At 37.9% G+C, this 12,900-nt stretch overlaps 1 protein-coding gene across 1 annotated transcript; it reads right to left on the reverse strand.

Moving 5' to 3' along the window:
- Positions 1-57: 57 nt before the first annotated feature.
- LOC113403902 (uncharacterized) lies at positions 58-12,501 on the reverse strand. The gene is made up of 14 exons (XM_026644533.2): positions 12,375-12,501; positions 11,237-11,360; positions 10,744-10,890; positions 10,240-10,412; positions 9,947-10,141; positions 9,647-9,862; positions 9,040-9,211; positions 7,100-7,289; positions 6,359-6,503; positions 6,113-6,238; positions 5,443-5,591; positions 4,925-5,162; positions 403-549; positions 58-198 (listed from the first exon to the last, which is right to left on the reverse strand). The coding sequence occupies exons 1-14, from the start codon at positions 12,384-12,386 to the stop codon at positions 130-132; spliced, it is 2,103 nt and encodes a 700-aa protein (XP_026500318.2). The 5' UTR covers positions 12,387-12,501; the 3' UTR covers positions 58-129.
- Positions 12,502-12,900: the final 399 nt, after the last annotated feature.

The raw sequence follows: 12,900 nt of genomic DNA on the forward strand, positions 1-12,900 counted from the left end.
TGAAACCAATTGAAACTATATATATGAAATTAAACCTTTTTTTGGAAAAAAAAAACATTAAAAAATTCACATGTTATATACAGCTCAGGTATAATTTTGACGTCAAATTATTTAGTATTCAATAGCAGTTCAGCATGGCTGTGCACTGGACGTGGCGTGGAGGACGTCTAGAGCGTTGCACAGAGCTCTGTAGTTTACCTGTCCCAAGAAAAAAAAATATACTTTTTGAATTTTATTTACGCTGTAACACTAACATTTGCATTTGATTTAATGCTAACAGCGACTGGATTGACATTTAAGTAACATTGATATAAATATTTGCTAATTTTTTTCAATGCCATATCTTATGGCTTTTTGCAAATGACATCCGAATTGTAGTACCTATCTCGAGGAGGTACATACCTCGTCCCTACACCCGCGCCGGTAGCCGAAGCACTTGTAGACGACTTCCCGCTCCCGCGCCGACACGCGCTCCAGCAGCCCGCGCCGCGACAGCGCTCGCTCGAGCGCCGAGCGCGGCAGCGAGCCGCAATGCTGCGGGTCCGCATCCTTTGCATGCGATTTTCGTCATTAGTGCACATGTTAGAATAGCATTTCGGATACATCAACAGTAGCAACTACTAGAGTATATCATTCAGCAATTGGTAGACTCGCAATAAAACTGAGAATTCTGGAATTTCAATAAGGTTTAAATGGAATAAAGGATAAAATTGAAATGTTTACTTTCCAAAATTGCTCAATTCGAAATGCGTTTATTAATAACGATCAAACCGATAGAGCTAATGAGCAGATAAAACGTCAATATATTTTAATCTATCCGTATCCATCGTCTTTTACCATATACACCCGGTTTCTGGAACCTGGCACTCGATCCAATATACGAATAGTGCGCTGGACTATACTAATTTGTTTTAGAATAAACCTAAACCTATTCATTATACATCATATCCATTAATGATACAGATTGAAGATGAAGACTGAGGAAGTAGTCCTTATCCAATTCCAAATGATTTGAATTTATTAAACGGCAAAATTAAAAATGTCTGCGGAATTTTATTTTAGAAACAGATACCTTGCTTCAAGAAGGATTTATTGACTTTGCGGAGTCGGAAACGTGGCGTTATAAGCTTTTTACCCTTACTTCTTGTGCACATACAATGATTATCATTGATTTTATCAAAGTGATCAATGTTACTGTGAATATACATAATATTGTTATAAATATATTGTGACGCAACAGTGAGTATTCCTACTTTGTTAAAAACATCCCGAAGCTCACATCAAAAACATTTCTAGCTCCAAGATTATAAATAGTCCGGATTGCTCTCTGTTGTAAAATAAAAAGAAATTAAATATCTGCAGCGTTACCCCAAAGTAATTTAAAGGAGGAGTGTTGGTATAATAAAACGACTGATTTGTAGAGAGCAGTATTGTGGAAATGCAATGGATGAATGAATGAAAATGAGTGTTTATTTAGATAAATGTTTCGGGTATATATACAAAAGTTTCGGTAGCAAAAACGACCCCTTCCAGAGTCTAATGTTTCAAATACGTAGTTTTTTTGTGCATAAATGTGGTATGCGCTTGGAGTAGCCTGTGGAGTTATTTAAGACGTAATGATGGCGTGCAGATGTTGTATACGCTTGGAGTGGCTATCTAGTGGCTAGCGTCGTAACGAAAAATAGATGTGCTGCTACAGTAATGTGTCATATGCCATAATACTGTGAAAATAAACAAAATATACTACACGAGCGGTATCAATATCAGTTAGTTGTCTAACTTTTCTACCCGCGTATGCTGCGGAGCTGAGTCTTCCTGTCAGGGACGATGAGGACTCTACTGAAGTTTGGAATCCAATGCTATTCTTAAAAACACTCTAGTATCGGCTACATCAAACGTCGTCATTGTCAGTTTTTTCCTGTCGACCTTAAAAATCAGTAAAGTATCGTATATACTAGAAATAGAAAAAGACTCAAAATTGATCCTTGTGAAACACTCATTTTAAACGTAGATCCAGAAGAATTTATTCCATTAATGAAAACTTGCTGGACTCCTTGTTTTAAGTATGAAGCAATGAGATCAAGGGCTTTACTTGTATTTCAACTTATAGAGAAGAATCTCGTGTTCTACACAATCAAATGCTTTAGATAAATCACAGAAAACTCGAATAGCATTCTGTGATTCTTCCCGCTCCGCAGCATACAACATAATGAATTTTGAGAAAAGGATAATGACGAAGTCAAAGTTCTCGTTAATGTTTCTTGGATATCTTGAACGTCTTTGGACATCGACCGTCGTATGTAATTATGTAAATTTTACACTTCTATATCTTGAGAAAGTAATACTATCGAAAAATAACTACTACTATAAAAACTATCGATACTATCGATAGTCATTAATACGATACAATATAATACTATCGATAGCCTGTCGATAGTATCGCTAACACCTTAACTATCGATAGACTATCGATTGTCTATCGACAGTGGACTATCGATATACAACACTAGTACCATCCACTCGTCATATATTCTACCGCCAAACAGCAGTATTCAGTATTGTTGTGTTCCGGTTTTAAGGGTGAGTGATCCAGTGTAACTCTCTAGTTACACTGGCGGTTGTCCCCACAACATCTTATTTCCCAAGGTTAGCGGCGCATTAGTGATGTAAGGAATGATTAATATTTCTTAGAGCGCCATTGTCTATGGACGGTGGTGACTGCTTACCATCAGGTGGCCCATGTGCTCTTCCGCCTACCTATATAATATAAAAAAAAAACTTTCATATTATTATGTCTTACGGCATTTGGCTTTGCACCAACGCTACAGATATTGAAACTGTTTTCATTCTACAAAAAAAAACTGTCCCATCTATTTATCATAAATCTTGGAGCTCTAGACTCTCTTCGGGAGGTTTTAACAAAGTGGGTATACATTTGTTTCACAATATGTTTACAAAAATGTTATATATAATCACAACAAGATATTTTTGAAAGAAACAGTGCCTATCATTGAATAGACACGAGGAGGATAGATAAACCTAAAACATCTAGTTTGCGCTTTAACAAACTTAATAAATCCATCTTGTGGTACGGTATTCGTTTCTATAATAAGATTACACGGTTATTTTTAACTTGGCCTTGTATGAAATTAAAGCTAATGACAAAAAAACATTGATGAATTAATGATAAAAAAGCCTGGACGTGTATTTGTTGATTTATAGGTAGGGTATGTGGTGGGCCATTGATTAGTTACTTTTAAATTTTCCCGCGCAACCCAAGTTGCGTTGGGCGCGGGGAGGGGTCAAGTGGCTAGCTCGTTTCTTGGCAATATAGTTGCCGTGGATCGGTTCATCGTGGTATAGCGCACATTTTATGTAAAGCAATTTTATTTAAACAATAGTTCGCTCATTACTGTGAGGCGCTTGTTTCGCGTTGAGTATGATTTACACCACCTGAACCAGTGTCTGAGTGGAGTTTTAATAAAGGAATGGGTACAGAAGTTCGAAGAGACGGGAACTACACTAAATGTGAAGCAACCGGGCGCTGCAAGGACTTCAAGGACTGAAGAAAATGTGCTACAAGTTTAGAGTTCGACAAAACCCCGAGTTATCGAAGTGCAAACGTTCAGCTGAATTAGAGATATCACGCATATCTTTACGCCGTATATTTAAATCAGATTTAAAATTACACCTGTACAAGATTCAGTTGGTGCATGAATCAGATGAATAAATTTCACCTTTTTATAATTTCCATCGCTTTTGTCATCTCCAGTCCTTACTAATATCTTTTATTATTCAATAGTTTTCAATTAAACAAAATCACAACAGAGATGTGGAATAGGCATACTGGGGAAACCACGTTAAAAAAATGCGCTAAGTACACTACCTCATTGGTGGAGTGGAAACGTGCATATTATGACGCTTACAAATTTTTAACGCGCTATATCTCAGAAACGGTTGCTCTAAGAAAAAAAAGTATAATTAAATTTTTTATAGAGAAGTTTATAAGCTTCTTTTTTGTCTAAAATAATTTTGCGATAAAATTTACCGTTTTCCTGAAAATCACGAATAAACAATTTTTTTCGTGATTTTCGACTTTTGACCTCAAATTAAAAAAAAACTAGGTATCGGAATGATTCGGAACTTCTGAGTATTGTTTTAAACAAGTGAAAATATTTTCAGCTTGTTGTAAATTTATGTAACTTTACTCCACTTTTTTGGTCTAAATTGAAACGGTGGAAATGAATAACTACTGACTTTCTTGCCGGTCATTATATGTAGAATCTACTTTCCGAACCAGTAGCTTTACATTTCATTCAACATGACCATTCAAAAGTGTTGTTATGAGCCTACTTGAATAAAGAATATTTTGATTTTGTATACGAAGAAGTTTTGTCAAAATCCTAAATATTTTGTATCAAATAGTTGAAGACTACTTGTGAGTCTCTAGGAGATGCATTAAAATAATGTATTGTAAAACTGTAAACGGTAAATTTGCGATAGAAAGTGTCTGTCAATTAAGGTACACTCATAACAACTAGTTATGACTACTACGTATTAGTAAATAACTCTAGGTTATTAGAGAAGCCATTTTATCCGATTCATTATTAACTCTTGTAGATAAAAACTGTGGTGCGTTACCTAGCATTTCAAAATGATTAAAGCTGTCTCTTACAATATATCATTCTACTCAAAGTATTAGGATGAACACTTTGGAACAGTAGACACATGTAGCTTCGTCAGCGTCGGGGTCGGTTTGTGCAGGCAGTTATATTTTTCCGTAAGCCGTGACCCCTAGGGAGAACTTATGATTCTCCACATCTGGGAGTCGCACCCGCGAGACATGTTTGTAACTAGTTGTGTCAGATATTACAGGTCATTGGTAGGAACGTTTCTTTTAAAGCTGTAACGCAATAGTACTCACCTTGAAAACCTCAAGTATATTAGAAAGCTGATCGGGAAACTTGGCAAGCTTGGCGAGCGCGCCGGCGACGAGAGCGCGCTCCTCGTAGTCGAGATGGCAAAGCGTCGCTTCGGGCGGCGCGTGTGGCGTGGGCTGCAACAGCGGCGCACGCTCCAGCCCGCCCTGCGCCAGCGCCTCGCCTACCGTCTCACAGAACCGCTCGTACTCTACAAAGCGGCGTCGGCCTGGTGCGCTGAACCTGAGTGCGATAAATATAATAGCTTGTTTGGCAGATATTATTAATAGCGATGATTTTATCATGCCGACCATGTGAAAATATATTAGAAAAACTTTTTAATATTTATATTTTTATAACTATGTAATTTATTTTGTCATAATGCTTTGCACTGGATTTTGGATATGCGTAAAGAGCTTTCTTAGTTTTAGGGTGATTTTGATCATGAACCTTCTAAGATCCAAAGCAAACGTCACAAGAGACGAATTAGAAGAGCGACGACGTATCATGCTAGTTCACTCACACGTCCATGAGCGTCTCCACCTCGGCCGGCGCGAGGGCGAGTCCGGCACTAGCGAGCCCGCGGTAGAAGTCCGCGCGCGGCACCACGCGCTCGCGTCGCAAGTCGAACTGCTGCAGGAACTCGCGCGGACGCACGCCTTCCCGTGACACCTGCGCAAGGCACGGTCATAACGTGATTTATGAACCCGCACCTAGCGTGAGGACAGTTCCGTCTGAAGCATTACTGCCCTTCCCCACACAAAAGATTTCTATAGACTAATTGATTAATTGGCAATCCAAAAATTTTGATTCTTGCTGCCTGACAATACCTACAATCGCCTTGAATATTTATTGAAAATATTTTGCTTTCGATTTGTTCGGTCCTCACTGTTCACATTGATTACACTCTAGCTTATACCTAACTATTAACGGAACAAAAAAAACTTGACAAATAGATGAAAAATATATGATACAAAACCGTTTCTTTTTAAATTTTCATTTAGTCATTGGTAGCGTCGGATAGAATTGGTAGAAAATCAACATAAACATTTGTACTCAAAAATTAGTCAGACAAACTTTTTACAAACATATTATCTATGGAAGTCGATATCGTTCTAAAAGACATAATATTTGAGACTGACAGAGTACAAAACATCTTAGTGTAAAACTTCTGTTCCCATCGGTAATCGCACCTTTCCCTTTATCTTAGCGAGGATTTGCACGATGTCCGTGTGCTGCGGATCAGGCCCGCGCGCCATTTCCGGCCGAACCGGCATCGCGCGCGCCACCGTCGAGCTCTCCACTGGTTTCTCGTCCAACTGAACAAGAGTAAAGTAAATTCTTGTTAACTTTATTTAGGTATCTATGTTTAGTTTCAAAGATCAGATAACACTCAATTACAACAGTCGAAGAATCTACTTTAAGTCTAAGTAAAGTACCTCGTCAAGTAGTGCGAAGTAGTTGAATCCACATTCGTCCAGGTAGCGCTGTTCTAACGCGCTGAGCTGTTCCGGCGCCGTGAGCACGGCCGCTCGCGCCAGCACGCGGCGGAGTTGCGCGCGAGATACGTGGCCATTGATGTGCCTGCGGAGTGTCGAGTAGCCCGTCACTAGCCGCTAGAGCTTATGAGACAAGACGATCACATCTCTAATGATATTTAAGTTCATTCAGAAGTTATAATTTCTATTTGTTTTTATTATTTCAACACGATGATAGAACCGAAAGTTTCTCGACGATGCGGCTTGTGTGCATAAGTAATGGAGTGTGAAGTTTGTAGTTTTGGGGGAACACTTTAGGTATTGAAATGTTACAAGATTTTTTAAATCAAATCAACCTTTTAGTGCCACTCACACTCACCTCAGCACTACCAGAATATAGAATATTTCATGAAAATAAAATAGGAATAATAATAGCCGATAAACGTAATGTCTGAAAATGCCTCTTGGGTATGTCCCAAATAAAGCCTGCGTTTTTAGTAGCGATCATACAACGAAGCTGAGCATAGTAATAAATATGCTGCAAATAATAAAAAATAAAACTTATCTAGTTACGGTATATGTTGTTTTTTCCACAGCTAGTACCATTATCAGACACGGGCATATTGACTGTAATGACGTTCTTAAAATATTGAGCTCAAATTTTTCATATCAAATGTGACGAAAGCAGTAGGCGGTACTCACTCGTCGTGTTCTCCGAACATAGGTCTCAAGTCAATGGAGCGTTCTTTACATGCGGCCCGTAGTCGCAGCAGCCCCGCCTGTGCCAACTCCGGCGCGTCCACGTCCCGCACCGCCACCGCCGTACGCGTCTCCGCCGGCGTGTCCGATACCGATACGGTGGGGTGCTTCTCTAACTCTTTTATCGCGAACACTGTGGAGTACCGTGTATTAGCCACTAGTCGGCCTTTTGGTTATGTCGCTGATTCGATTTTACGGGCGAAGAAGAAGGAAGGAGAAGACTATAAAGTCCTTCCACCAAATTCAAATCGGTGATAAGGCTTCAGTAGGTTTTGATAAATCTTATTAATAAAAAAAAAAGGCTAATGTACTGTATTCATCAATGTTTTTGATATGAGATTTAAATTTGTTAATAAGCAAAGTTAAAAATAACTGTGGAATCTTATCATAGAAACAAATACCGTGCCCCAGGAAGGATTTATTGAATTTGCGAAGTGGAAAACTAGGTGTTATAAGTTTACCTTTGCTCCTCGTTTTTTTTTACAACGGCTTCTACTTGTGAATACATATAATATTGTTTTAAAGATATTATGAGGCAAATGTAAATATACCTATTGATTAAAAACATCTCGAAGGGTCTAAAGCTCCAAGATGATAAATAGATCAGAAAGCTCTTTTTTACAGAATTAAAACAGTTTCAATGTCTGTAGTGTTTCTCCAAAGCTAAATGCCATAAAACATAATACATAACCAAATCATTCTATCAGTCTAACTCTTCTAATCGCATATGTTTCCCTGTCAGGGACAATAAATTGGATTCCGCTATTGTTTTGAGTGGATAAAGAGCAGGAGATGGAAAATGATTAGTATTTGTCAGCCTTTAAAGATCTTTTCTTGAAGGTTTCTAAGTCGTATGGATTCAGAAAAGTCACCGGCGATAGCTGGTTCCACAAAGTGATTGTCAAATGGTAGAAGCTGGTACTGGTGCTGGTGGTGGGCGCACCAAGAGGTGAGAGCAGTATTTCAAGTAAGGCTAAATTTGCGCCTTGTATTTCGATACTAGCTGTGGCAGCAATTTTTGCAGCAGGTTAACGCGCCAACTTGTGTCTTTTTGGGGTTGATTTGGATTAGGCTTAACCGGCCCCAGTCCGAGACTTTTCAAGACAAAGACTCGATTTCAGATACAAATTTGTTCCGGTTTTCGTGGTAAGTGTGTTTCCCAGAAATATTAACGTTCTACGTAACGTACGTACGAAATAGTATCTATGGCGTCGACATAGCAGTTAATATTGCTGATTTGCAACAAATCAATGATATGTAGAAGAAACAGAATAGGTAGGAATAGTACGCAGCCTCGTGGAACCTTGTCAGGACATGAACCGCAGTCAATGATATCGACGATCGGTTCTTCCAAAAAGCTTGTGATAAAGTTGCATCATTTCACGAGAAGCCCATAAGAAAGCTTCGAAAAAAGCGCTTTATAAATAAATAAATAAAAGTACATTTTATTCCATTATATATACCAGTGAGTTCTTCTATTCAAGTCAATCAATTAGATCAAGATCTTTGCCGTTAAAACATAATGTTTTAGCTTGTATTAAAGGATTTGGTTCTATAGATAACTAGTTGCTTTGGTTAAATCACAGAATACGCCAATAGCATTCTGTGATTTCTCCTATGCAACCTATGTAAATATGTCTCAGTAATGCTATTGTTGAGCGAACCCTAGTTAAATAAAATTCATTTAGAAGTTGATTTAGCATATTTGTTTTCTAATCATTATTAATCACATTTCAATTTATCACTATTAATCTTTGTATAAATAATTGAAATATTTTCAAAAAATATACTTTAAAAAGAATTACATTGAAAAAGCCGAGACTGAAGTATTATTTCTTAAATCCAGCGTGTGTGGTAGGAACGACTAGACTCATCAGTTTCACCTTGGTCGCAGTCGTCCTCGAAAGTGCGCCAGCAGACAAGGCCACCGTGCGTGTAGTAGCACGTGATGAGGCGCGCCTCGCGATCCGAAACGACGACCGCCAGCCCCATGGCGTCCAGCGCGCGGCGGAACTGCTGCGGGGACACGCGGCCGCTGTGCAGCGGGTCGTAATCCTATCGGGGCCGGACTTTATTTGAACAAAATCGACGTGTAACGTTTACGAAAGCAGTTTGTTACTAAATGTTAGTAATAGATGTATCAATTAGTAAAATTGCCTATTTCTAAATTTTATTGCCTGTAATTACATAGATTTAGGTGTATTTGAAAGTACGCCAGAAGCCTATGTAAGAATAGGATTTATGCTAGAGGTCTCTATAAAATAGTTTCTAAATAATGTAATTATTAGTTAAACAAATCAATAACTTTATAGTATCAACAATATTATAACTTAGCACAAAATTATGAAAGACGCTTACATTTATAACGATTCGAACGAAAAACTATGTGACTGTGTAGTAATTTTAGTTATGCAAAAGTAGGTCTAAATTATTGAATAACCTCTTATAAACGAAAAGTTCAAATTGTAAAAAATGTTATGAAGAATTTACCCTAAAAAATTCAGAGACTCTGATCCGACGTTGCAGTACAAACTGTTGGACGGTCATCATTACTTCGAGAAGTTGCCGAGAAGGTTTCGGTGGTTCAAGAGCTGGGTGGAATACTTCGGAACTACCCAGTGCAGATGGGGATAATCCAGCTTCGATTTCTGGTCGTGAGATCTTCGGTAAGGTAGTGTCGATAACGGCTTTTGGGTGGTTAAATGCCTACTGGGACAATATCATTCATGAAAACCATTCCGACGTTTTTATATTCTGTTACATTTTAATATCCTGACAACACATACATACCGGCCCGAGACCTCGAATTCCTTCTTTTTTTACAGCTTCCAGTGCCTTCAGGAACTCTACGTAGTCGATGGTATACGAGTCCCTAATGAAGCGTCTCACAAGTAGATTGAAGTCCTCCGGCGAAACGATTATGCCGATGAAGTCCAAGATACGTGCAAAATGTGCAAAAGTTATTCGCCCATCGTTCTTAGCTACCTGGACACAGAGTTGCATAAATTATTTACCTAACCATTTTTCGGTTGTATTGTCCGGTATGTCATTATGTTACGTCGCCCTGACCGATTGCAACTTACCAGTTCGTAGTCCTGGAAGTACGGTCTAAGCGGAATCTCGCGCTGCGCGATGGTGGCTAGCAAGCAGCACAGGCGACGCATTTGCCATTGATCAAGTTTGTGGCACTCGGGCTCAGGAGGAGGCGGACATGCGTCCAGCAGACAGTCTGAAGACGTTTTCTCCCGTCCTAGATCTGGTGTAAGAGACGCTTGTAAATAAATTAATAATAACTACGGTTGCCTGAAACAAGCAATAACTACTATCAAAATATATCTCAATGATAATCCAAGTAAAAACTGACACCAGAGTTTGTGTTTTTACTTACAGAGCACAAAGTTGTCCAGCCTCGAAATAATTCTTTAAAGTCGGCCGTCGATTCTGTCGCATGCCCAATCAAGTAACTAAGTCATGGAAAATACAAATAGGATTCGAATGCTAGAGCGATTCGGATGCTGCATACTACCGAAGCTCTTTTAACAGTGTACATGTAAATATTTATGAACGTCTACGAATGAAGTGTCTACCTTCCCCGTGTATGACCTGGCAGAGTTGGTCATATAGGATGCGGCCGTCCTGAGCGCGGAAGTAATCGGCTAGTTGGGCAATCTCTGCATCGGACAGACCTACTACCGATCGCAGCGGGCCCGCCAACACCGACACGAACTTGGACTCTGATTGAAACATGTTTGTTATTAAAACACCAGAACTATGTATAGTTTGCTTACCAATCATTTTTAAAAGTTTCACATGACGCAGGTCTCATTATTTCTTACCTTTCCACTGGTGAATGAATAATAATTTTGTTTACATGTTTTTTGTTTTACATATGTATATATATATTTAAACATCGTTGGAAATTCTTTTTCCGTGTATATTTTTATATTGATATCTCTATGCAAAATATATGGCGCGACTACAATCATTACTGACGACGGCTAACACAGCCTCCGCTGTAGTTCGCTATACATTTCTGGCGCTCGGTTGTCGAAGAACATGAATGCAAACGGCGATAATTACCAGATATGAGGGTATTTCCTTCAGGGTCGAGAGGGCGGTACCACTGCCATAGGTCGAGGCCCACGCGGAACACGGCCGCGCGGATTTTGTTGCATGTCTTCCACACATCCGCCAGCCGTATTATCTGCGTTCGTACGTTGCCGTCAATGATATTCCCAGATAATTTACACTTGATACGCGATGGCAGAATTAACATTCCAGAATGTTGGTTATCTAATAAAGGCAGAAGAGCAAATCGGCCACCTAATAATGGTCAGTGATGGCCGCCGCCGATTTCGTTGACCGATAACAAATACAAGTTGTGTTTGCGTAATACAACACAAACTAACATGTTATACGAATACCTTGTCATACGAAGGTAATATCCGAGATTTTTGTAAACATAGCAGATCTGTAGATATATTAGAATAAACGAAAATTAAACAATCGGTTTGGTCCGGTATTTTCCCGAAACATGTCGAGTATTCCCCGACAAAAAGGGAGTAAAATCGGAATATTTCTACACTTTTTATATGTATTAAGGGTCGTGTAGTGAAATAAAAATCTAAAAGCGCACAATTCATAACGCTCAATATCAATTGCATTTATTGCCAAATGAGAGCGATTGATATTGTTACGAGTATACTCGTTGATTTCTATGAAAGTATCGTAAGTAATAAATGCTGGACTCGTATAAACAATACGTATATATAGTTTCTCGCCGTTTCATAGAAATAGAAGTACTGACAGGGTTTCAAAACTACAACAGAATCTTAAGTGATTGTAAGAGCCAATTGAGTTTGCTATCAAATGTATGTATTTGAGTACAAAACATAGAAAACAACTTTTCTCATATTACGAAATTTGTCGTATGAAATCCATAATGTCACATTTTGAGATCCATCAAAAACCGCTCAGTAGTTTACTTAAAAGAATAGGCAAAAATGTTTGCTTACGATGAATTATATAATTTAACCAAGATAAGTTTTGTGATCGATCAAACAAAAATAAAAACTATCAAATGATTACTATTTTAATTTCATAACATTTCGAACGAGTATAATATGTCTTAATATGTATAACTATATATATATCATTTAAATATATTATTTTATATAACTAAAATCATTTTGATAATTATATATTTATTTTCATTTACCGTGTCGTGCATCTTGATGTTTATTTAAACGTTATTAAAGCAACGTTGAAATAGTCTTCGCTGTGTATGAATGTTATGTTTTATAAATGCACTTTTTGAACGGAAATACATAGAAAAATTTTGAGAAATTAAAACGGTAATGTTAATATTTATAAAATTCAGATAATAAATATAATGTCAGGACATCATTCGAAATGTGTCATTTAAAAAAAATATTTTTGTATACTGCCATCATTTTTAAAGTTTTTAGTTATAAATATCATCAAATAAAATGATCTTTAGATACTGATATTAAAGTCCAATAAACTATACTAGAAATTGCATATTTCGGCATGCAGCGGATGTTTATAAGCGATATGAACATTTTTGGTGTACATTTAAACGAAAAAATTAAAACAATACTAAAAACCTTTGGACCCTGATTCTATTTTTAACTGAGAGGTAACCGTTAGGTCTTCGTTAATCAATTTGTCAATGGAGACGCGAGATGGTACGATTCTATTACCACTCTAAACCCCTTATTTTA

Source organism: Vanessa tameamea, chromosome 12 (assembly GCF_037043105.1).
Source record: "Vanessa tameamea isolate UH-Manoa-2023 chromosome 12, ilVanTame1 primary haplotype, whole genome shotgun sequence".
NCBI lineage: Eukaryota > Metazoa > Arthropoda > Insecta > Lepidoptera > Nymphalidae > Vanessa > Vanessa tameamea.